Raw genomic sequence first — 26,985 nt, 5'->3', positions numbered from 1 at the left:
TCATTTTCGATTACATTAACTTATATTTGCATAACACAAGAATATTTGTCCACTCTCATGTTGATAAGACTAATAAAAAGTTAACATATTTTTTTAAGGTACATTTAAAACAAAGAAAAAAACTTTAATCGCGTGTTAAATATTGATATCGTGTGATTAATCGCAATAAAGTATTTTAATTAAATTTTCAATTTGCATAAAACAATAATATTTGTCCACTGTCATGTTGATAAGACTAATAAAAACTTAAAAATATTCCTTTAAGGTACATTTAAAACATAAAGAAAAAACCTTAAATCGCGTGTTAACTATGGATATCATGCGATTAATCGCGATTAAATCATTTAATTCAATTTTCAATTAAATTTTTATTTATATAGCATCAAACAATACAAATTGTCTCAAGACGCTTTACAACATCCGGTCTGAAACCAGGCCTGAAACCCCCAGAGCAAGTCTGAAGGTGATCTATTGACAGCCCTAATAAAAACACACACACACTCCAGGGATAAAGCTTTGCATTTAAACATGAAGCACTGGATTCCATACTGTGCCTTATCTTTCTATTTAAGACACTTAATTACTATATGGTACAAATTCTTTTTTTTTATGACATTGCAACTCTCAGACAGCATTGACTCTAAAACAATCAACACATAAAGACCCCAAATCACAGCCAGTTCTGCAGATGAGACTTTACACACTAACATGCAACACAGGAATCTGTCAATTTATTCCAACTGGTCGCGCAGAGTGACGATTCGCACAGACACATGTTCCCACACTGTTCACATGTGCAACTAGCTGCCATATGAAATGAGACACATGTGAAAAGCTCAGTGTGGTTTGTCTGCCGGGTAACACAGTAAACTCACTGCAAACAGACACACGAGTGAAAGACGTCGGGTTCACTGCTGAAGCTCACTCTGACGGGCCGGGGGGCAGAGCCTACAACCGGTGGTCTGCTGCCACGTTTTTACCTGGATTGACATATGCCACTCATACTCGCGGCATGCAAGCTGGGCCTCAAACCTGGCCTTCTCTAGAATCATCTGTCTCTTCTTCTGGAACTCATAGCCACCTTCCTCCATGTGCTGCTACAGAACGCATCAAACGTTTAGGCCGTAAGTTTTCTCTGTCACTTCCATACTTACAGGCTTTACTACACATTTCTAAAGACAGAAGTCGTTTATAAGTATTCAGCTACTAAAGAGTGTTGTCTATCTGCAGACTGGAGGCACCTCCAAGTGGGCAGATCCAATAATTAAATTGAAACACTCTAAGAGCGTGTAATTATGAGAAAAGCATGTGGTGCTTATCATTTATCGCTAAGAAGACATTACAATTATGGTGATAAAGTTAATAGGCTTTATTTTCTCCTTTGTTTGAGCTTTCACAACGCTGGATTCAGCATCTTTGAACTACCCACAACCCCTCAACATCATTATAGATTCGCCTCCTTGTGATGTTTAAACGTCGAGCCACAGAAAACATAAATGCAGATTGAACAAAATTAGATAATTTTTAAAAAAAATGCTGAGATTTTGTTAACATTTTATGGTCTGTGTTTGCCACATCACTGCTTTCTCGTGAAGTATAAATGACCTGACCAGACCAGACCAGAACCAACTTTGTTCTTGTTCTCGTAGCCCTAGGAATGAGAACAGATTTCTTGCTTCTCACGGAGCGTGTTACAACCTTTAGTGAGGTTTCCTTACTTCTGCAACAAAATCTGGAACTTCCGGTTTCATTTCTATTTTTGCCGCATTACTAACACGATCATTTTTGTTTCTCTGCAAATGGGTTTTGTTTTGTAGATTCCCTCCAGCTTTTTGTTTACTAGCCTATCCCAACTGGAGGTGGTTCCAATCTGCAGAGATTCATACTTTAAGCCACAATGTGCAGAAATTTAAAACGTTTAAAACTTAAGAGCCCCGATAGATTCAAAAGAAGAAAGTGACTAATCAACAGAAATGACTGCTCTTGTTGTGTTGTACTATAAAGTGTGAGAGTTCGATGATCTATTTGCCAAGTGTCAGTTTTTCCACTAATCAAACACTTCAATAAACTGAAGTTTACACTAAACAAAGTGCAGATGAGAAGCACCATCAAGTTTAATGTAGCTTAATTCTTGTCTTACACAGTTTCAGTGCAATTTGGCTTCGACTACAATCATGTACGCAGACGACAGCCTGCTGTTTTGTGCGGTGTGTGTCGACTCAAGGAAATGCCAGAAACGTTGTGCTTCACTGTACCTTTGGTGTTGTGGCGCCGTCATCACTGTCCTGCCAACTGAGGAGAAAGAGGAAGACACAAATAAAGGTCAAAATCTAGACTATGCACGTTGATAATTAATACAAATGCAACTCAATCGTAACTCGTAAACTGTAACAATCAAACTGTCTTTGACTGGCTTCACTGTAACCTGGTCTTCTCCTCTGAGCTGATTGTGGATTTAATGTCACTGGGCTAGCGAGTGTTTTCAGCCAGCACCAAACATATTTGGTTAGCCCAGTTTAAACTGCAGGTGTTTTTGAAGACTTCAGTATGTAGCATCAATCCATGGATAAATTCATTCATGAAGACAGGTGTTTTTACTGCAGGATAGTCAAGTCAACAGCAGCTGCCACTAATGAGCTCAAAAGAAAAGTCAGGAAGCCGTCAGAGAAAAAGATTTTTGGCTTTAACTGTTTGACAGCAGCAAGTAAAGCCCTACTCGCACAGGACTTCATCTGGGGGATCTGGGGACCTCCGGTAATTTGTAATAATAGCCGAGGTCGTCTATTTCTCGTAACACAGAGGTCCTGTGATAATACTAATCCAGCGCGAATCGACATCTCTGCGATTCATGCGGGGGCGTTTTTACTTTTTCAAGACCTTTGTTTGTTTCGCGGCTTTTTTCTGCTTTTTGTGACTTTAGCAATTGTGAAGTATGTGCTGTAAATCAAAGTCTGGACAGATGTGCAAAGTCAAGTTGTCGCCGACCCGTTCACCCATCTAGACGGATGAAATCATTAAATCGAGCAGAGTTTGTTTATCCCGTGCGAATGCGCCTCACGAAACGCAGACGTTTCTGAATCACATGACGTCTCCAGGTAAAACTAATCCCATGCAAACAGGGCTTAAGTCAGCACTCATCAGGGTTTTTACGTCTCACTGTGTTTCACTCCTCGTAGAGAAAGGCCTCTCTCCTCCTTGGATTAATGCTTTTCAGGGAGGTCGAGTGCACAGACGTTTCCTGTCCTTGAAGGCGGGTCAAAGCCGTACTCCCAGGTAACGAGGGGTAAAGACACACAGACGCATGGAATCTTACCTGAGCGCCTCCTCCACTGTGACCAGCTCCACCGGGTAGAGCTGGACTCCGGACAGATCCTCGTGCTCGGCGTTCACTCTGATCCACAAAAGAAATCGGGTTAAACAATTAAAATCATGCCAACGTTCAGTTTCCCTTTTTGCTTGTCTGCAGCACAGCAGGACGTCTTAGAAACCGCGTTAACAGATTCTGATTACCGAACGCTGACGGCTGAAATTCGACGTAAGGTAAAGGCACATTTTTGAAACCAACACTAGCTAAACCTTCCTCACCTGCTGGGGTCCTGCAGCAGCTCCACGGCCTCTTTCAGTTGATTGATCATGTCAATGTGGAGCTCTGTGCTCCTTGTGACCTTTGACCTGCAACCGCAAAAACACACCTGATGAGTAAATATCCGACAATGACAATATTACCTGAAGGACAGTTGAAGTCTTTATGTTACTACAGGAGCTGATGAACTCACTTTTGCTCTGTCGGCCAGTGCGCGTCTTCTTCTATCCTGAGGGGCTCGTCGAAGTCTGCCGCCGTCCGACCCTGCGCACACAAACAAACACAGACGCACATCAGCACCAACTGCAGCCGTCACGTGACCCGCGGCCTCGCTCAGCCATTGGCCGGTATGCAGAGATGTTACCACTATCCCCCCTCCAGTACAATCAGGGCAGTGAAACATCGAGTCTTTTATCTGTTCCCTCAATCCTCCATTCTTCACTAGACTCTTCCAGACGCTCAGTCACTGTTTGGTGTTTATCTGTATGTACGGTGTCCCTAACAAGAAATGTCTGGTGTGAGTAGTTTAAGTTTATAAAGTCTTAGTCTTACTTTTATACCTATAATATTTGTATGCTTTTTGAGTTGTTTGCTGTTTGCACTAAGGAGGAGTGCAGGTTTCAATTTCGTTGCACGTGACGCCAAGGAACCCAAAACCAAAATGTTGCAGGCATTAAATTAAACACCTGCAACTTGTATTATTTCTGTGATTCATTCATTCATTCATTCATCTTCTGGAACTGCTTGTCCTGTGAAGGCTTGTGACGGGGCTGGAGCCTATCCCAGCTGTCATTGGGACGAGGTACACCCTGGACACCTACGGCCAATTTAGAATCACCAATGAACCTAACCAGCATGTCTTTGGACTGTGGGAGGAAGCTGGAGTACCTGGAGAGAACCCACGCAGACACAGGGAGAACATGCAAACTCCACACAGAAAGGAACCAGTCGGTTGATTGATTAGAACCTTCTGGCTGTGAGGCATCAGTGCTAACCCCCACGCTACTATTTCTGTGACTATCAAAAGAAAATGCACACAATTAAAACTTGTGCTCTGCCTTTTGTAGTTTTGTCCTTAGACCCTTAGACCGATATTAAGTTAACTGCTGCGACGTAGAAGCAGAGTTACACAACAGAGGCTCAAGAAACAAGATTACGCGACAAACTGGTAACATCAAAACCACTTTAACTGGAGGTCAAACTGAAAGCCTGAAAAAAAATAAAACAACTGCACACAACTGGACAAGAACAGGTACCAAATCACATGACAGCCCAGTTCATCACTCTACAGCCAGCTCCTGAATGGACCAACATCATCAGAGCCGCTCGGCTCTTTGTTTTGTGTCGAGTCCTTATTTGGTCACAGCTGAGACTCCCCAGTGACACACAGGCTCAGAGTGACGTAACCGTCTATAACAGGACACTCTCTCTACTCTGTAAAACCTCGAATAATAAGCTGTGAGGCCTCAGCTTTGACTCGGTCCCAACCTACCACCAACACACATCCGAAGGTGTCTCCGGTCCTCAATAAAAACAGGAGACTGATGTGGGTTTGTGTTAATTACAAATTAGAAGACGCTACTAGAGTCACAGGAGACAGGTGTAACATCGCGTCAGGTCATCTGCTAGAAATGGACAGTACTGCTTCCTGTAGAGCTCCAGTAGCTGACGTCACTGTGCACCAACAATCACAACAACGCCATATTGGCAGGAAAGCGCGCTTTTTGAATTACTATTTGGTTGACAACTGCGAGCAACTAACTAACTTGTCAACTTAACTTACTAACTTAACTTACCAGTGGGAGATTTACAACCATTTAAAGAGTTGGTCAAAACTTGGAGGAAACGACTCCAGACGTAACGTGAACTAGCTTTTAACGTTTTAACTGGAGTCGTTTCCTCCAGATGCGCTAAAAGCGGCAGTTAGCAAGGTTCGAGTGAAAGACAACTGTTAACTATAAATTCGATTTATTCGCTGATTATTTAATCAACTTTATTTAAACAACCTTATTTAATCTCACATATATTTCACCGACACGCACATGCTCTTATTTTATGTGCAGACATTTCATATACTGTATAAATAGTTTTTATTAGTTGGGATAGCATCATAATTAGTAGCATTTATTAAGACAGACTAAAGTTTGTTACATACTCTGCGAGAAGCGATAAATTTGTTCTCGCACCTAGGGCTGCGAGAACAAGAACAAAATTCGGTTAGGTCAGGTCATTTATACTTCACAAGATATTGAAGTGCCGAACAAAGTTCTGCCTGGTTGACGCGTTGAGAACAAGCTGCGAGAACTCCCAAACGAGGGCTGCAAGAACAAACTTCTCTACGCGGAGTACGTAGCAGCCTTAACTATTGCTGGAATAAAGGGGCACAGAGAACGTAGCGGATTTACATAACTTCCCTCTGAGTGCGGCATTATTCATGAGGTGAGCCTTTACTGCTTCAATCTTTGATAATCACCGACCGGAGCCCCCAGAGAGGAGGCGTAGGAGGTGGAGGAGCTCTATCCTCAGGGAGGACTTGCCTTCATGTAGGTGAGGAAGCGCGGGCTGAGGGCAGAGTCTCTGAAGTTGAACTGGTCCTTCAGGGCTTCCGTAGGGCTCTCCTCGATCAGACGCACCGAGTCGGAGGCTGGATCCGCTGCAGTGGGGGGAAAGTGAACTGTTATACAGACGACGGAATCCAAAATCATTATGTGGAACATCAGTGGAACTAATAAAGTTAGTAGAATAAGATCATGCATATGTAGATGAACAGCACCGGCTGCTGCAGTTTGACATTAAATCCAATATCAGCGCTATTACAGTAATGACTGTATAAATTGATTTTAATGGTTGGGATAGGATCATAATTAGGGACTTTTATTAAGACAGGAGACAGTAAAACTAAAAACAGGTCAGGGTCTTGCCAGGACATCTTGTGGGGAAACACTCTTGTGACTGTAAAGCGCTTTGAGTATCAATAGGTAGAAAAGTGCCACATAAAAAGCACCATTTACCATTTAGCACTATTTTCATTCAGCTCAGTGAATGTGACCCACCCCCCTCCAATCTGTGCTAACCTAATTAAGGCTGATTGAAGTCTATTTAAACCGTGTGTCCGGGGAGCTGCTGCTCTCCTCTAATAGAGTTCAACAGCCCAGATCCACTCAGACATCAGGTTAGGAAAAAAGCAAAAACCTCCTCCCCGCAGAGCATCGTCAGGCCACAGGTAGGCGGCCTGTGGACGGGACAGCAGGCTTGAAGGGGTTCGTCTGTGTCTGCAAATGCGTGCACGAGTTTGCGTTCGTACCCGTCAGGGAGCTGATGTGTTCACTGGAGTCGTCTTTGCCGATTCCCTCCTCCTCCGTGATGTGGCTCATCGGTACGTTGAGGCTCAGACTGTCTTCATCTGATGGCTGACAACCAAGAATAAGAAAAGAATGAATGACTGACTGACCAGCTGATCAACGAACTTATTATTATATTAACTTAAGAAATACTGACTGTGCACATTTGTTGCTTTAAGAAAAAAGATTAAGAAGAACCTTTATTTGTCAAGCAATGGGGAAATGTGTCTTATTAACGTGAATATAATTGTTGTTAAAAGGGCCAGTGTACAAAATTCAGGGGGATTTATTAACCAAAATAAAATACACTACATTATTATATTATATATAACTAGGCTTAATTAGGCTTACGTTAGTGCAGAAACACCAGAAAAAAAAATTATTGTTGCATTTTTCTCATTTTCTTTTTACGCAGGCATCATATTAATCATTTAAAAATGCCCTTAAATATACGGTCTATATTCTTATATTTTCATACTTTCTTATATCTTATACTGATACTCTAAGATTCAAGAGGTTTATTTTCACATAGAAGTTAAATTCTTCCTTTGAAAGCTCCCTTCACACAACTAAAATATAACTGAACTAAACTAAAGGAAACAAACTTACTCTAAGCGTAGAAAAATGAATAAATAAAATAAGCGAGTAAGAGTACAAGGTTTTGTTGCTGTAATGATGCTAATGTACGCTGAACTTCCATCTGTAAAATATCTATTTATCTACCTGAGAAGTTTCAGTTATGAAATTATTACAAGTAAAACTAATACAATTATTAACCATCAATCATTTATTATTTTTTAACTATTAAAAACCCCGACATCTGCTCCGATGAAATAAAACAAGATTTATTTCTGTAGTTACGTGGTTTTATAAATAGAATCATTGCTCTGAATGTCTTGTTCAAACATCAGCACTGACAACGTGCTTTTCAGTTATGTCTTAAATTAGAATGAGGCGATCAGACGACGCAGAAGTCCATAAGAGAATGAAACGATTAAAGCGTCTCCTGCAATTAAAGTGACTCCTACAATAATCCAGCTTTTAACGTCACTACACTCAGACGGGATACGCCGACGAGATGTGTGGCTGCAGAAATAACTGAGTGCAAAACGAGAGGAAGATTCTGCACGGGTCAAACCGGATGCTGACATCAATTATGAGAAATACATGCATATATATATTGACACACAGAGACACACACAGAGACACACACGGAGACACACACACACACCCTCAGTACCTCAGTGGCAGACAGTCTCTTGTCTCCGTTGTCGCTGCCAACGCCCGAGTCGCTGTCCTGCTTCTTCTGCTGCTCCATGTCCTCCACACTGTAGACACACAAGACAGGTCACACACCTGACACACACACACAGGAGGTGGATGCACGTATGTGTGCGGGGCGAGAGAGCCACAGTGGAAAAGAGAACAAGCCTAACTCCCACCCTCTCTCTCCCTCTCCTTCTCTACATCCCTCCCTCCCTCATTCACACACTGCTGAGTAAATCCTGATTTCCTGCTCACGTTTGATTTTTAACAGCCGACCGGACGCGAGTTTGATATTTGGCTGATGTCGCTCTGAACGGGACGCCTTCCTTCACTCTCTAAAGGAGACGGGTGTATAGGGTTCACAAAAAAAAGTATTTAGGGCTCAGTTTACAGAAATGGATTCTAAGATTGATTAAAAAAATCCTTCAGATTCAGAAAACTACACCATACACACCGATCAGGCATAACGGGTCTTTGAGGGGAGGGGCCTCTGTGGATCATCCCACAGATACCTGATCAGTTTGGGATCTAGTGAATTTGGAGGCCAGGTCAACACCTTGTGCTGTTCTTCATGTTATTTTTTTAGTTGTTCCTAAAGTGTTTTTGTGGCTGCGTCCTGCTGGGGATGGCTGCTGCCATCAAGGAGTGTCATTGCTATGGGGTGGGGGTGCCTGGTCTGGTCCAGGTGGGTGCTACATGTCTAAGTAACATCCACACCAATGAATACCAGGTCCAGAAGTTTCCCAGCAGAACACTGAACTGTCACAGGACGGTCGATGTTATTCACTTCTCCTGTCAGTGGTCATAATGTTGTGGCTGATTGGTGCATGCAAAAGCTATGCCACAACTGTGCGGAAACATCCATAGGGGGTGTAAGCATGTAAGTGTGAGACAGACGTTATAAATGTGGATCATTTATTTAAAGTTGAAGCTATTTCCTGCATCTTATTGTTAGAAATCTCGCTGCGGTCTCAAGGGACTAGTTTCCCATGACTAGTCGTGCGAGAGACCACGATGGAGTTTCAAAATACGACAGAAGCGCCAACTCTGAGTGCACCATCAGGCCTTAAAGCTGATGTGGGACACCTTATTTGAATTTAAACAGTATGTCAAGGAAAAAAGACTGCACAAAAGCAAAGAAAGTGTCACTGAATTTAATCGAATTAGGACTCAGGAATAAGCAGTGATGCCCAGCCATAAATGACAAAAGATTGATTAAAAATAATTCTGCAGGGGGTGTAAAGGTAAGATGACCTGCCTGGATTTGTGTGTGTGGGGCGGGGTGACACTCAGAGCTAAAAATACACATCCCTGGATTGTTTTATTTTGGTGGGGCACCTGCAGAGAAACACTTCCTCCTGCTGGACGGTAAACCGAGCCTCACTGTGCTCCGACTGTTCTGAGCGCTGGTTTTTCTTTCGGGTCGCTGTGTTAATGGAGTTTTAAAAATAGCGTCAATCTGTTCTCGGGCCTCCTCTGAAGTGAGACACAGCGAACGACATCCAGAGACATCCGTCTTCGGAGAGCGGAGTAAAAAATGAAAACGCTAGGCATCATGTCTGGCATCCGAGTGACAAAGTGGACCAAAGTGAGGGGAAACGAAGGATGGATGTCTTGTTCTCGTAAGGAGGTTTTAGAGACAGAGAAGAGAAGATTCAGGGACAGTTAAAACTCTGACGAAATGCGAAGAAGAGACAGAAATGAATAATTAAAGGCGGAGAAAGAATGTAGACGAAGGAGAAATCTTAAAAAACGTCCAGGTTAGCTTTTTTTTACTACTCTGGAGAGAAAGGTCACTACACTGGCCTAAATATGAGACTAAAAGGTGAAATTTAGTTCAATAATGAAAGTATGAAATACAATCATTTACTCACCCATATAACTTTTGTGTAATTTGTATTCCTTTGGGAGATATTTAGATCTGCATCCATATAGTGGGAGTGAATGGGGCACCGACACGCAGCCTCTAAATAACGCATTATCTGCTGCGAAACGTGTTCATTTCACCAATATTTTGTTATCGTATAGTGCTATTCCCCGTTGAGTCCGGAGTTACCTGTTATCATCATCCGTCTTCTGACCTGGATGATGTCATCTCTGAGCGTCGCGACAGTCGGCTTGTTTACCTGTAATTCGCTACTGCCAGTTTTTTTTGCAAGATGGCCGAATATTTTTCCAATTCTGAGGTTGTGGATGAACCATAACAAAATATTAGTGAAGTGAATGAGTTTCGCGGCAGATAATGCGTTATTTAGAGGCTGCGTTTCGGTGCCCCAGTCACTCCCACTATATGGATATATGCTGATCTAATTATCTCCCGAAGGAATACAAATGACACCAGAGTTATATGGATGAGTAAACAACCGTATTTTATGCCAGAAATAAGGTCCAATTGTAAAAAACAGTAGTTCCCCTTTAATTCTCAACAGAATCTGGCAACCTGCCATTTGGATTTTATTATGGGGGATATTTAAACCAATAGAGAAGACTGTTACTATTCTGTCCATCACCTCATTAAGCCCCGCCCAAACGATTTAATTGGCCCGTTAGATCTTTGCCAGAGCATAATCAGTTCCCAACGGAGAGACTCCAGACCAACTTTCGGAATTGATTGTTCATGTTAACGATTTTACCGTTTACCCAGTTTAATCAGTGTAGACCTAATTAGGAAAGATATTGTCTACTGTATCGTGCAATTAATTAGCATAAATAGTTGCCGATTGTAATTTGCAGTTTCTTCTGCTCACTGATAGGCGGTTTAGGCTTCTGCGTCAAATTGATGACGTAGCTATGGCGACAGCCCAGACCCTACGCAGACGCTAACGGCGTAGCCTGACGTGCAACTCCTTAGAAATGTAACTACGTGTCGCTGCGACGCAGACCGCAAGAGCTGTGATTGGTCCGCCTGGTAGTAGCGTGTTTCTGCTTCAGTGTTTCCGGCTGCTTCTCCATCTCCGCGCTATTCTAATCGATTGTTTTGGATCAATAGACGGAACACATCGAAGAAAGGCTCGTCTTCGGAAGTCAAGCAGGAAGCAGAAACAAAAATTAACCTGACTGGCAAAAAAGACGCAGCGCCGATCTATGCTCTAAAAGCAACTACAACTTGCTAGCATGCTAGCAGTTAGCATCTGCTCTAAAAAGTCTTTCCTGAGTTCAACTAATGAGGCTAACCATCAACCAATAATCAGACAAAACTCATTGCAGTAGCCCAAATACTGACATGCTGCTGGTTTGTTCTGAGGTCCTAAAGTCGGAGGATCTCCTCTGTTGAGATGCTCTACCACAGCGTTTGTGCTGCTGTGGTAGACGGTTTCATTTTTACAAAGCGTGCAACTTATTTCTCTGCTCAAAGAATTTGCACAATTTTGACGATTGGGTTCGGTGTCCTGGATAGACGGGAATACAAGTCTGAGAACAATAAAGTAATGGAAGCTTAAATATAGGATGATAAAGGATGTGTAGGTACTGTAGGGAATGTGAGCATTTTCTACCAGATAACAGAAACAGTTTTTTTCCTGCCCACATGTTGGGAGTGTTTTACGTGGGCGGACGCTACAGGGATCAACTTTCTTTGTTTGGCTCACTCTCGGCTGAGCAACAGAGACCCTGATGCCGCAGGCTTTTCATTCCTTATAGTGTCTTTCTTGTACTCTATCCTTAATTAATTCAGTTGGGTTTACCCTTTTATTCCTCCGTCTGTTTTCAAGATACTGTCGTCGTCTCGTTCCTTATTCCACCGCCCATTACCCTCTATTGATTACGTCTCTCTTTCAGGCCTTCAACCATCAATTACAAACCTCATCTCACACACCGATTGACTGGATTTGGCCGAACTGAACCCCGGCGACGGCAGACAGACAGTCAGTCGGCGCGACCCAGCTGGGCGCCGGAGGACGGATCGGGTTCGGCCGACTAATGGAGCGTTTGGCTCCTGACTGAGAAACTGAGGAAGCTCAGATCACAGACTGCCCTTCTGTTCCAGCTAACAGTTTATATCCCTGCACAGAGCGGGACGTACGGGACAAAATAAACGGCTCAGAGGTGACGTAACGTGCTTCTGGCAGCTGTGCTGGAGGTCCTCAGTTCAGAACAAGTTACAGCATTTATAAATAACCCAAAGAGTTTGAAACACATCTGACAAACCTGTGATCATTTTAACCCGGAATCTGATAATGTTAGAGACAAATGGTATTGATTTCATACCGTGTTGTAAATTGTGTACTTAGTTGTTTGCAAGTTGCCAAAACTAAAATAAACAGACAAAGAATTACCACTCTAACTCATTTATCATGCATGGGGACCATCATTCAGCAGAACCCATCTCCACTTTCTAGGCGACGACCAATGGGAGCACTTGATGCGGTTGTTTGACCAAACACAAAGCACCCAACACCGTCCCAGCTCCTACTACCAAATTCACCAGGCTGATAGCTTGAAGCGTTGGGTAAAACCATAGAAGAAGAGAAAGCTCGATCTAGCCAAAGTCAGTTCTTATCAGAATATGAGACTGATAACACGTCTCTTGGATTTTATTATGAGGTATATTTCAACCGATGCAAAGACAAAATACCTTTGCATGGAACTGGACAGTCCTCCAGCCAATCAGAGCCATTTACTTGTAAACAAATTCAACTCAACGGCCCTTAGATGACATTTACGGCTAGATTGCGATTACTCTTCAGTTTATCGCTGCCCAAAACCCCGCCCCCAATCATCTGTCTGGTTCATTATCAGTTCCCAACGGAGCGACTCCAGACCAACTTCGCTGCCACAAAAAAAATTGTGGGCAGGGAAGTAGGTCTGGCTTCCAGGCTCATCTTCGTCCACGCACTAGCAAAAATCTTGATGTTCTTCTCGTTTAACTCGGAAACATTTAAGGTAGGACGTGTACAAGAGGGTTACCTAGGCAACAAGAGTCTGGAAAATCCCTTATATTGACCAACAGTTAACTACAAAGACAAGTTGTCGCTGTGTCTTGGTTTAGGCGTCATATTACAGAGACAACACTGACACCGTGAGGTCAAAGTTGGAATTGCAACACTGCTTTCTATATTATTAACCTCGCTAATAACAAGACAACCGTTTACAGATCAAAAGTGTTTTTGACACAAGAACATTAATAAAGAGGCGGCAGCAGTAGATGTGGAAGACGATGAAATGTTACCACGGTGACTGACCTGCCAGTGGTGGGCCGTAGGTTGAGTCGCTCGATGACGGGCAGGTAGAGAGAGTCGGGCATCTTCTCACTGCGACACGCCTCGATGCTCAGATACTTGAATATGTGAACTTTACCCTTTAAACAGATCTGAAAGAAGCGAAACGAAAGATTCACATCAGGAAGTGAAACCGTGAAACAGCTCTGCCTTAGTATTCACACAGACATCAACCTGACTGCTGAGTCACTGAAATATCTCTGGGGCTCTTTCAGTTCTGTCAAGTTACTTTTGTCAACAAAAATAAAAAAAAAAGATTATTTCGCAGCTTTCTGAGGGTTAAAGTTTTGGCTTTAGGGTAAAGGCTGCAGTTAGGGCAGGGTTAGGCGCTCTGGTGTCCCTCGGTGATATGAAACACGAGTGTGCATGTGTGTGTTTGTGTGTGTATACCTGTGCAGGTGGACTCTGCAGTGGGTTGTTTTCTAACTGGAGCGACTGGAGCTGTTTCATTTTCCTGTAACACACCGGGATGGTGGACACTTTGTTGCAGGAGAAATCAAACTTCACCAGAGGAAGGTCAGCCAGGTCTGCAGGAAGACACAAACACACAGTTTTAGAGAGAGAGAAAATGTTTTCAGGATTGTGTTTTATTTAGGAGCTAGACACTACACTGAAGAGACGTTAATTAAATGCAGAGAATGGGTTGTTTGTAGCTTTAAGGTTGCAAGACTAAGGAGCTCTACTGAATGCTTGTAGGGTTAGGGTTAAAAGTTCTGGCGCCATTATATAACTTCCTGATGAGTAAAAAACTAAAACAAACATCCTCTGATGTCATAAAAGCAGAAACAGACCAGGAACAGAATCATTTGTCCTCCCTCCAAAAGTTTCCACTGTCAGTGAACGTCCTGACAGTCACAACATTAAAACCACTCTTGTGACAGTTCAATGTTCTGCTGGGAAACTTCTGGACCTGGCATTCATTGGTGTGGATGTTACTTAGACATGTAGCACCCACCTAGACCAGACCAGGCACCCCCACCCCATAGCAATGACACCCCTTGATGGCAGCAGCCATCCCCAGCAAGAGAACGCTTTAGGAACAACTCCAAAAATACATGGAGAACAGCGCAAGGTGTTGACCTGGCCTCCAAATTCACTAGATCCCAAACTGGGCCCCTCAAAGGCCCCCCACTAACAACATCCTGCTGCCAGACACCACAGGACACTCTCAGAAGGCCCATGTCCATTCTCTGATGGACATGGGCCTGGTAGACCTACACAATATTAGGAAGGTGGTCATAATGCTGCCTGAGATCTTCTTCCTTTTCTTCTTATTTTGGTTTGGCCGACTGGAGGCAAACCAGCTTGATTGAAGTATTGATTGATTGAAGTATCTGTGGGATGATCCACAGAGACCCGTCCCGTCAAAGGCCCCCCCCCAATAACAACATTCTGTTGCCAGATACCACAGGACACCCTCAGAAGGCCCATGTCCATTCTCTGATGAGTCACCAGTGTTTTGGAGGCCTACACAATATTAGGAAGGCGGTCATAAGGTGTTAACGGATGTGCAGATGCAATCACACACTACTGCACGACATTTCAAAACATGGCAGCCATAAAAGGGACTCGTACCGACAAGAACATCAGGCGAGAGTTCAGATCTGCTGCTGAGTCATTTCTAGTGAACTGCACGGACACAAACACACATTCACACGGCTCAACCTGCCAACATGTTTCCCATCAGATAGGAACAATGTGGCCGTTCTTGTTATTTTCAGGCGAGGTTTGTAATTGTTAGCAGCCGAGTCTCTGACTGTTTCTGACTGAACTTCATCCCACACTAAATCTAAAATACCTGGAAAACCTGGAATGACTCTGCAGCATATACGGTCACTGAAGAAGAACCCCGCAGACACGAAGACTGATCAGTCAAAGACTAAAAGTTGAACAACAGAATAAACACGTTTTATACTGTGCAACTTCCACCAGACAAATAACAGCAGTGAAAAACTTTTTTGTTAGCTTATCACAAAAACGAGGCAACAACTAGTCTGGGTTTAGTTAAAGCCTCTTTCTCATTTTCTTCACATTGCCTAAAAAAGCTGTGTTTGAGAACCCAAATATCCGAGTGAGTCAGACCGGACATTAAGCAGACTTTACACTGCCAAAGAAAGAAATAAAAAAGTCTGTGTGTGATTAGAGCGGCTAATTGTCTGGAGGATTTGGAAACGGGAGGGAAAGTTGTCCAGAGCGGAGCTGCTTTGTACTGCTTGAATGTATAATTCTTTTTATTCATCATTGATGTTGACACAAGTCGTCATTATTGTTGAGTCTATGCGCACTCAACCAGCCCTGGTTTGGGAGTTCTCACAGCTTGTTCTCGACACGTCAACCGGACAGAACTTTTTTCTTGCGTAGTGTCCTGCAACTATTCTGTGATCGGACAAAAACAGATGCTAATATTCGCAGTGCGGCCGCTAATCTCTCCTGGGTAGAGATCGCCATACTGTGTGTCGGTGCATGCTGAATGAACGACGTGAACCGACGTACGCGGTCGTCAAAACGGCTAACCGACGTCCGAAAATAATAAGAAAAGCGCCTCTCGTCGTCCATCTACCACATCTCCCACAATGCTTAGTGCATGTGACGTATGCTGCAGTGGGGGGCGGGGCTATGGGGACTTCTCCGGAGTTCGGCACTCTGGAGTTTCTCATGAAGTATAAATGACCTGTCCAGAACGAACTTTGTTCTTGTTCTTGCAGCCCTAGGCGCAAGAATAAATTTCTGGCTTCTCGCGACAAGCTTTATTGTTGGTTACATAAGTAACCCTAGTTCTGAACTTTTTAATTGAGACCGTTACGGCATTTGACTGAAGTTCATTCCTCTTGAATGCACCAGTATTAAACAGGTAGCTTCGGATTCTCCGTCAGATAAAGGCATTAGTTTTAGAAGTGGGAACTTGTGATAAACAAGTAGTATTCCTTTCACTCCTTTAATCTCAGTTCCTTCATTGATGCAAAACACTGTGTGATTTTCATTCCTGGTTCAACTTTTTTAGATGTTTTTGTGTTTGCATGATTCCTTCGGCATCCAGCCTCTCTCAGACTGACGTGTGGGTTTGTGGATTGACTGATGCGTCGCTTAGGTGCCCATCAATTCCTACCAAAGTGATCATTACGGACTCTTTCTGACAGTTTCTCATAATTGAAACCACTTGTAGGCGGTAATAACGTAAGCCAAGCAGCCGTGATGGAGAGAGAGCGGCGACACCAGAAAGCATTCCTCTGGTTACTGGATAAAAATATATGTATATAAAAAAACACATAACACTGTGTCCAATCAAGTGTTTAGTGCTGCATCACTGTGCTAAAAATGACAACAATAAACAGGATTCCACTGACTTCCTTGCAGGGATATTTATGGATTATAAACTGAGATTTGAAATAGTCATCCAACCTGTGCTCAGTATTGGCAGAAGACCTGAGTTGAATTAACAATAATTAGTTTCTTCTGGGTCAGGAGAAAGAAGGAAACCCAACTTGCACCAAAAAAAATTCACCTGCTGATGGGATAAGATAAAGAGTGAGCATTTCCAAATTCACTTCAGATCAGTTTAATTTACAACTGGTTGTCTTGATATTCTGTTCACTTTCACTTTAATTTTAAGGCAGGGGCACCATTCACATTAAAGGTGCTTTCCAAAAAACATACATAGAAGAGTTTTTCCCCCTTATTTAAAAGAACCCAGAGTTGGAGACCAAATCTCCCACAATGCCTAGCGCATGTGACGTGTGCTGCAGTGGAAGCCCTATAAGGACTTCCCTGGATTCGGTACTCTGGAGCTTCTCATTAAGTATAAATGGCCTGTCCAGAACGAACTTTGTTCTTGTTCTTGCAGCCCTAGGCGCAAGAATTAATTTCTGGCTTCTCGCGAAAAGCTTTATTGTTGGTTACATAAGTAACCCCAGTTCTGAACTTTTTACCCGAGACCGTTACGGCATTTGACTGAAGTTAATTCCTGTTGAGTGCACCAGTATTTAACAGGTAGCTTCGGATTCTCCGTCAGGGGCAGCATTCACAATAAAAGTGCTTTACATAAAACTACAAATATATAGAAGAGTTTTTACCCCTTGTTTAAAAGAAACCAGAGTTGGAGGGCAATGTCTTCATGGAGTTAGTTTAGATATGCACTGTTTAATGCTTTTGTAAAGATCTGAGGACTGGACTGATTTGATCTACTTTCCCTTTCTTAATTGGTCTTTTTACGCTTTATATTTTGTTTTAATGTGAATGTTTGAATTTACGGCTGAGTGATCTAAGAATACACCAGGATCTAAGGCCGACCTGGTCTGAGGTCTTTTAAGAATTTCAAAACTACACCACTTATTTTTCTTTTAGTGTCAAACATATGGCCCGCGGGCCAAAAGCGGCCCGCCAGAAGGTCAGGTCTGGCCCACAGATTGAATTTGCAAAGTGTTATTAAGTTATTAAATGCAAACATTCGCCACTTGTTTTTCTTTTCACTAAAACAAATGGAAATAAATCTACAGTTGTCGTTTCTTATAGGTTATTATCTTAGTGGTGCGGCCCACTTGAGATGAAATTGGGCTGTATGTGGCCCCCGAACTAAATTGAGTTTGACACCCCTGCTCTAGAGCATAAGTCAAACTTCACAATTCAGAGGCCACATACCCAATTTGATCTCATGGGGGCAAAACCGGAAACATAACTACATAGAAAACCTATAAATAATGGAAACTCTCCCCTTTGTTTCAGTGCAAAAAAGTACGACAATGTTTACAATTAATGAACTATCCTTTTACAAAACATTTTATGAACAACCTGAAATTTCTTAAGGAAAATAAGTTCAATTTGGGTGCGCTGCTGCCATCTACGGGTCAGTTCTGGGTCTCACTGCCGTGTTATGTCTGCAGATCTTACTAAAACAATCTGATCCAAATGGGCAAATTATGAACAGCAGTTACATTTATTGAAAATTTGCAACCAATGTCTTCCAATTTAATTTTTGCACTTTTTGCACAAATTCATCCCACGGGCCAGATCAGACCCCCTGGTGGGGCGGTTTTGGCCCTCGGGCCATGTGTTTGGCACCCCTGCTCTAGAGGAAAGCAGGGGGGCTGGAGCCTATAAAAGCTAGCTATCAATTTTGGCGAGAGGTGGAGTGCACTCTGATTTTTTGGAAAAGCAGTGTTAACAATAATGAGCCGGTTATGAAATGATTACGAAAGCGGTCCGGTGTTTGATGATTTCTGCAGCCTCACAGGGCAGCTGCAGGATTATCTGGTTTGTGTTAGACGTGAACTGTAATGTAGTAGTGAAGAGAGCAGCCTGGAATTAAATCAACACTTCTGATCTTGCCACCCCAGAGCCTGGACGACTCCTAAGGAGCCCTCAAACAGTCATGGTGGTCTTATCTCCGAGCAGCGACTGAAGTCTGCGCAAGCTCCACCGATATTAAATCAAAAACAACATCCCTCCCTTTGTTGGGGCTGCCGTCCAGTCTGCCTGGTCCAAGCCTCCCTGTTGCTGTTGCATTAAGCCGCTGAGCCAGTTGAAAGCCCATAAATCAATCCGGGAGACGGTCATAACAGAGAGGGACAAGCATACGCCAAGTCGGGAAAATAAAGCTGTAAATCCAGACGGAGCGGACGAGCTGAGGTGCAGGGGTGAATCATCCGGAAAACAGCGTGGATCATTTTGATTGACTACCCGCCGGCCCGACTCTGTGTCTTAACAGTCTGCTCATCAAAGACCCACCGCCACGTTGGACGACTGACAGCAGACAAGTTTTAATGCTCCTGCTTCTTTTACAGACATCAATAACATCTACATTTACGTTTCTGTGTAATTTTTCCATCTCGTCTTAAAATAGAAGCTCGTGTTTCCACCTCAGTTTTATGCCTCCAAAAACCCATCGGATTACTTCCTTGTTTGTCCAGACTGAAGGAATTTAGAAGTCTTTTTTGTAGAAAACAATAATCTCAGTGACTTTTGAGGACCAAAATTACAGCCACAACATTATGACCACTGACAGGAGAAGTAAATAACATTGACCATCTTGTGACAATTCAATGTCCTTCTGGGAAACATATGGACCTGGCATTCATTGGTGTGGATGTTTCTTAGACATGTAGCACCCACCTAGACCAGACCAGGCACCCCCACCCCATAGCAATGACGATCCTTGATGGCAGCAGCCCTCCCCAGCAGGATGCAGCCACAAAATGCTTTAGGAACAACTAAAAAAAAACATTAAGAACAGCACAAGGTGTTGACCTGGCCTCCAAATTCACTAGATCCCAAACTGGGCCCCTCAAAGGCCCCCCACTAACAATATCCTGTTTCCAGACACCACAGCTGATGGCCCATGTCCATTCTCTGATGACTCACCACAAGGTAGACCTACACAATATTAGGAAGGTGGTCACAATGTTGCCTGAGATCTTCTTCCTTTTCTTCTTCTTTTGGTTTGGCCGACTGGAGGCACACCAGCTTGGTTGACTGGAGGCAAACCAGCTTGATTGACTGGAGGCAAACCAACTTGGTTGACTGGAGGCAAACCAGCTTGGTTGACTGGAGGCAAACCAGCTTGGTTGACTGGAAGCAAACCAGCTTGATTGACTGGAGGCAAACCAGCTTGATTGACTGGAGGCAAACCAGCTTGGCTAACTGGAGGCAAACCAGCTTGGTTGACTGGAGGCAAACCAGTCTGATACGTGGCTTGCCACCACATATCATCAAACGACTTTGTTCATATCCCTGAGATCGCATTGAGGCGATGCATTCAATCCTCCATGATCTGATTTATATGGCCTGGCGAGTAGCGCTAATATTTTCAAATCCCGTAGTGTGTGCATGTTTGAGATTAGAGAGAACAATATCTAGCCTAGCCAAGCTCAATTCTTATCAGAATATGAGTCTGGTGACACGCTACTTGGATTTCATTATTTGGCGTGTTTTCAGTTCATCTTTGAGTCCAACCGAACACTGGCGCCAAATTTTTACAGAAATTCCTGATATGTCAAGTTGATGAATCAAAAATCAAAACAGCTCCTAGATGCAGCCAAATAAAATAAACTCGTCATCAGACTGCGGTATCACATACTGACTTCACAGAGAACTTTCTTATTAATTTTAAAAACCCCTTTCTTTCCAGTTGGCCTGGTGATTTTAACTGGCCTCTCTCCAGCCTCGGCCTATCAGCAGCCAGTCGGTCGGGCTGGGTGGTGTCTCCAGAGACTCTCATGGCTGTCACTCATGTCTGCGTCACCGGCTTCTTTTCAGACCTTCGGGGACTGGAGGTCGCCCTTCGGTCACACTGAGGGTTAAGCGTATTTTGGGACGGGTGTGGCAGTGCATAAGGAGGGCTCCGTGGCCTCAGATGAACCTTGAAAACCATGCTTTACAATAACACTCAACAAAAATAACACGACGGTCTGAGATGAAATTCTTGCAGACACGGTGCAGACGTAGCGTGGAACAGAATAATAATCACAGCGGTTAAATCAGGCCTTAGAAGGACGTAGACGCCAGTTTGATCGAAATTACAAACTTGAAGTTCAACTAAATATTTTCACACAAAATCTCAAAAACACTGGGAGGCTCTATTGACAAGGCAAGAAACGAAAGCTGGAGGATAAACTCACCCTCTGGCAGGACGCAGAGAAGATTCCGGCGTACGTTGAGCTCTCGCAGGGCTTTGAGTTTGCCGATGTGACGAGGAAGTGCCGTGATCTCGTTGCAGCTGATGTCCTGCGGAATTGACAGACATGCGAATTGAAAAGAATATTCCCTCCAGACAGAACAATTATCACAAGACATGTTGTTATCTTTTAAATATTTCCTGAGGAATCTGATCTGATTTAGGGGAGGACTATGTTGTATTTGGTACGCCAACCCTTGGCTCAGGCTACAAGATTTATCCCCAAATTAACCTCTCCCGACAATCGATGGACAAATCCAGTCCAGACCCCGCTTGGTACCAAGGTTCAGCCCAGATTATCTGGTAATGTGAGGCATTTACAAATCTGCTCTTAAACCTCTCAAACTCTTGGCAGACTCATCGGGGCCGTCTTGGTTGAAATCATAAATATCAAATATGTTTTGTGTTAAATCTAGATGATCACTTCAGAACTTTCACAAAGGACAATGGGACAAGACGAGTCTATGAGGACACGGAGCAGATGACGGTGACATTTTAGTCATCTACACCGATCAGGCATAACATTATGACCGCCTTCCTAATATTGTGTAGGTCTCCAAAACAGTTGTGACTCATCAGAGAATGGAGATGGGCCTCCTGAGGGTGTCCTGTGGTGTCTGGTAACACAATGATGTTAGTGGGGGGAGGGGAGGGGCCTCTGTGGATCATCCCACGGATACTTGATCAGTTTGGGATCTAGTGAATTTGGAGGCCAGGTCAACACCTTGTGCTGTTCTTCATGTTTTTTTTTAGTTGTTCCTAAAGTGTTTTTGTGTGTGTGTCTGTGTCAGGCTGCATCCTGCTGGGGATGTCTGCTGCCATCAACGAGTGTCATTGCTATGGAGTGGGGGTGCCTGGTCTGGTCTAGGTGGGTGCTACATGTCTAAGTAACATCCACACCAATGAATGCCAGGTCCAAAATGTTCCCAGCAGAACACTGAACTGTCACAAGGTGGTCGATGTTACTCACTTCTCCTGTCAGTGGTCATAATGTTATGCCTGATCTGTGTAGATTTAACATAAGATAGTATACTACATAGATTTTAAACTGTTTGTTTCTAACTATATCCTACTAGACTTATAGAGTTTGTAGATTTGTCTTTGTCTGAGCTTTTTTTTGGATGTAATCTGACCCGGATGGCTGAAAACCTTCACAGGCATTTTGTTTTTCGAATATCAAACAATTACTAAGTTATGGCGATTTCTTCTTCTGCCGCTTCTCATTTGGTTTGGTTGATGGCCGTCAAACAAGCTTGCAGGTGCAATTACCACCACCTGTTGGACCAGATGAGCAGCGAGGTGTTGGACCGCTTCACCATGAGATACATGAGGTGATGCAGTCAATGCCCCCTGATCAGGGACAATAATCTACATAGTATCCCGTCTGTCTGCAGGTTTGAGATCAGAGAGAGTTACATCAAGGATGCTTCTCCTTAAGTGTTTGATTAAACCTGCTTTCAAAATAAAGCAGGATTTGAAAGCTCCTGCAGCTTCAAGGCAGCTTTACACACATTCTTTCAAACTACTACTTCTCTTGATCAGATCAGCAAAAACGCTGTAATTTAATTTGTGCATAAAATTTAGATTTCACATCAAACTGAGCAGCCTGTTTGCAGATCAACAGTCACCAATTGAGGCGGTAATTACTGCAGAGGGGGCCGAAAATGAACCCACACGTGCTCTCCGGACTGGAATAAAATCAGCGACCGGTGCATTGGGGCTAAAGACATTAACACGCCGACGTACAAACACAACACTGGTAAAGCTGTTGCTTGCTCCTTAGCGTGATGTACAAGCAGCTCCCTGACACAGCGACACATGCAGAGTAAACAGACTCACCAGCTCCATGAGGCCGTGCAGCTGTCCGATCGTCTCCGGCAGGCTCACCAGCTTGTTGTTGCTGGCGTTCAGGACCCTCAGAGGTAAACCGCAGAGGCAGGCCGGCAGAGAGCCCAACTGGTTACGACTGCAAGACAGACAATCACGGGGAGGAGATGAATTATTCGTATGTTTTACGTTAAAATGACTCTGAATACGTTAAACGGCACTTCTGTTCACAAAATTTGCCGTCTGGTCAAACTAATGTAGCAAAACTATGACGATGTTCCTGAACTGTCGCTCCCGATAAATATGCACATGCACTCTTCAGCAGTAAGCCCCGAAGAAGGCATGAATATTTCACCACCACGTCATCATTAAAATTAAACATGGAGGCGAGCAGTGAATGTGCCACAGCATCCGACACCACAGAAAGCCCCACAGAAAGAAAGCCAACCTAACTCACGCCAACACTTCCCTTTTACCCCCCTCACGCATGTTCCTGTGTGTACACAGTAGGTGTTAGCACGCAAACATACACTCCTAACAGAAATAAAACAAGCTGACATCCGACACGCCTGAAACTTTGAATATGTCATTTAAAAAAAGGCACATGTCAAAAGCAAAACAAAGAAACCACTCATGTTGAGGAGCTGCAGGAAGCTGCTATCGAAGATGTGGCGTAATACAGTAAAGTTTACACACAGTTTAATAAAAGTGTTTATTTGGAAAAACTCATGTCAAATAAGCGTTGTTTTAATGATCACATCTGTTTATTAAGATTCATTTTATTTTTTACTCAAATCTGAGTCTTAACTGGACTTAAGTACCCCAGCATCACTGAACTTTAATCACACAGCTGCTTTAAAATATTGTAAATGTATGTATATACGAGCTACCACCTTTAAGTTTACATCAGGGGTCGCGTTAACCGAATATTTTCCGTCACTGACCGTTTTTTTTTAAGGGAAACTTGGGAAACGTCTGGTGTGTTCACTGACATCATGGACAAAAGACACACTCTACAACCACAGCAACAGTATCAACTAAAAGAACACAACAGAACTGAACAGACACACACAGATATGTGTCTGCATCGGCACTGTCAGTAGCGTTTAACGGTACCTCACAACCTGTTGTAACATAGGATAATGTAGCTGGAATCAGGGGTCGCGTTAACCGAATATTTTCCGTCATTGACCGTTTTTTTTAAAAATGTGACGGAAAAATCTTAAGGCCGTCAGTCATTTTGACAGATTGCAATTCACACCCCTGACCACTTGGTGGCGAGTGACCTCATTAATTGGCTCTTGTCTCTCATCGCAGTTTGCATTCCAAACATCGTAGAACTTTTGTCGGTGCACGATTTCCTGGTACACCGATTACACTGATGCACATGTCAGAGCTCGGCTAACCCATATATGTCTACACAGCTAACGGCTACCGAAATGGAATTTGCATACCACCGAAGCACTTCAACCCTACGGTACCGTCTAAGAGCTGTTTACGTTAGCAGTCCCGTTCCGAGTACGGACAAGACGTGTTGGCAGCCGAAACTTTTTTTTTTTTTTTTGGTTACCATTTAAATTCAATACTGTTCTGAAAATCAAATGCTATTGAATATGTCTTTATTATCATTTTAAAAAATTAAAGTGGCGGGTAAAAATAGATTATGACGGGATTTTCATGACCCTGTCAGTCAAAACGACAGACAACGAAAAAGTCTAGCGCTACCTCTGCACTGCATCACTGCACTTTAATCACACAGCTGCTTTAAAATATTGTAAATGTATGTATATATGAGCTACCACCTTTAAGTTTACATTTCAAGTTTACAGTCTACATTTTATTTTATTTTTTTCCTCTCAGTTATACATTTATGCTTATATTGTTTACCTTGTGTGCAATGTGAAATTATCACTGTTTTTACTGTTTTACTACTGGCTGCAGGTACAAAAATACATTTCACTGTGCATTGTACTATGTATAGCTGTGCATGTGACAAATAAAACTCTCTTGTCTTATCAATTAATGCAGGCACGATCTGTTACTACGACCTCAGCCCCGACGGTAGTTTGGGAAATCGGGAAATGCTCGGTGCAGGACAGCAAGCAGAATCTCAAGTGCAGCTGTAGTAAATACTTTCACCCTGCGGGGGGCAGTAATACGCCATGTAGTGTCAAAACAGTCAAAGAAAATAAATGAAGAAGAGAGCAAATGAGTATAAAATCTGGATCTAATGTTGATGTGAAATGAGTTGTGAACTTAACAGCTAATTGAGATGTCAAATCTCGACTCGAACATCCCTTCAGGGTATCATTTAAAGCAGATTTGAGCAATGTGATTAACTGCAATTAAACATTTTAATCTACTGACGGCCCTCCTCTATATGTTTGTTTCTTTTTATTCATAAATACAGGTTCACTACCTTTGCCGCTAACATTCTTCCCCGCTAAATGCTAAAAAACGTTGAATTCATATTGAATGAATCCAGGCACATGCTGAGCTTTGCTAAATTTATCATCAGGCGGCCGACGAGACGAGCGAGCCAAGGCAGAGCACTTCCTCTTGGGTGAAATATCACTTTGTTTTTTTTTATTTTTTTGTGTTTTTTTCTATGTATTTTTGTGCCTGTGAAGCACTTCTGCATAAATAAACCTGTCTGAGAAAAAGGAAACCATGATCTTTAATCTCTGACCTGGAAAACACACACACCAACACACATATATATATGCTGACATCTACACACATTTTCTACCACAAGACTGTGAACCCCCCCCCCTCTGACTCAGCTCTGAAAATAACATTCAGGAAACACTTATGTGAGTCGATCCAGCTGTTCACACACACTCAGACAATGAAAGAGGTAAAGACACACATTAGTTATTTCACGTTAGAAAAAAAAGCTCCAGAGCTCAGAGAGTCTATAACCTCTCTAGACTAGAGGCTGCTGCTGACAGTAAGCTCATCTAAAAGTGCCGCCTCAGACCGATGAGACAGAGGGCGAAGCCGAAACAAGAACTACTGCATGTGGTTAGCAACAGCTTTAACAAACGTTTAAAACGAAAACTATAAAACTGCAAAATAAAAAAATAATAAAAACCGCATGCTGCACAAGTTCGGCTAAACCAGGAAGCAGCTCCGCTCCAAAACTATTCCACTGAAACGTGAAGAGGCCGGTTTACCAACCATCATGGGTACCGTCACACTTTCAGATTAGCAGCCTGAACAAGCTAACCCGGGAGCACTGGACACCAGAGGGTGTTTTAACAATCTGAAGTCGACGATCACGTTACCAGTTTAAGAACGACGTAGCGGCAAGACGCAGTCTCACTGAGTCTCCGTTTTAACTTGTGTATAAAGTGCTAACTTCAGACTATTTACCAGCTTTTAAATTGTGTCCATAGGCCAAGTAAAACTAGAGTTATTATAAATAATTTACGCAATGCTTTTTCCTGAATACTGTCGTCATGTTTGGTGCACATTTAGTGCTGGAAAAAACGGCGAAGAAGGAAACGCTAGCAAGCAGAGAGCGCTAGCCGGCTTCAGATGACACCCTCTTTCCTATTGGTGGAAAAATGCATCACATCAACCAGTCGCAAAATGATATGGCAATGGTTGCTAAGGAAGAAGGAAAAGTTGTAGGAGTGACACTATGTGCAGTCTATGGAGTGACGACGATGAAAGAGAGAAGCGAGGTTTGAGATTTCTCTCATCTTATCCTATCAATTAATGCTGGCACGATCTGTTACTACGACCTCGGCCCCGGCAGCAGTTTGGGAAATCGGGAAATGCTCGGTGCAGGACAGCAAGCAGAATCTCAAGTGCAGCTGTAGTAAATACTTTCACCCTGCGGGGGGCAGTAATACGCCATGTAGTGTCAAAACAGTCAAAGAAAATAAATGAAGAAGAGAGCAAATGAGTAAAGAATCTGGTTTGAGATTTCTCAAACCTCGCAGCATTACTTGTTGTGATGATTGATAGTTTGGCAAAAAAAATAGTTGTACAAAAAATGCCTAATGCATTTCCTGCATTTCAATGTAAATAGTTGTGAAAACTAACCCTGAGTGAAATGTACAGTTTAGATTTGCATTT

General features: G+C 43.0%; 1 protein-coding gene across 2 annotated transcripts in view; it reads right to left on the bottom strand.

Annotated features, from left to right (window-relative positions):
- The window catches only part of lrch1 (leucine-rich repeats and calponin homology (CH) domain containing 1), a 92,036-nt gene that overhangs the window by 27,160 nt on the left and 37,891 nt on the right, over window positions 1-26,985 (bottom strand). For both annotated transcript variants that reach the window (XM_084544677.1, XM_084544678.1), the window contains exons 3-13: window positions 22,912-23,038; window positions 21,017-21,122; window positions 13,797-13,933; window positions 13,371-13,498; window positions 8,165-8,252; window positions 6,888-6,993; window positions 6,121-6,236; window positions 3,777-3,847; window positions 3,586-3,672; window positions 3,314-3,391; window positions 2,256-2,292 (exon numbers count right to left, since the gene is read on the bottom strand). In XM_084544677.1, coding sequence (XP_084400803.1) covers window positions 2,256-2,292; window positions 3,314-3,391; window positions 3,586-3,672; window positions 3,777-3,847; window positions 6,121-6,236; window positions 6,888-6,993; window positions 8,165-8,252; window positions 13,371-13,498; window positions 13,797-13,933; window positions 21,017-21,122; window positions 22,912-23,038 — 1,081 coding nt within the window. The remainder of the gene's footprint in view (window positions 1-2,255; window positions 2,293-3,313; window positions 3,392-3,585; window positions 3,673-3,776; window positions 3,848-6,120; window positions 6,237-6,887; window positions 6,994-8,164; window positions 8,253-13,370; window positions 13,499-13,796; window positions 13,934-21,016; window positions 21,123-22,911; window positions 23,039-26,985) is intronic.

This window comes from Chelon labrosus (genome assembly GCF_963514085.1).
Source record: "Chelon labrosus genome assembly, chromosome: 5".
In the NCBI taxonomy this organism is placed as follows: Eukaryota; Metazoa; Chordata; class Actinopteri; order Mugiliformes; family Mugilidae; genus Chelon; species Chelon labrosus.
Note: the sequence above shows the minus strand (reverse complement) of the source record. Positions and strands in the feature narration are given on the sequence as shown.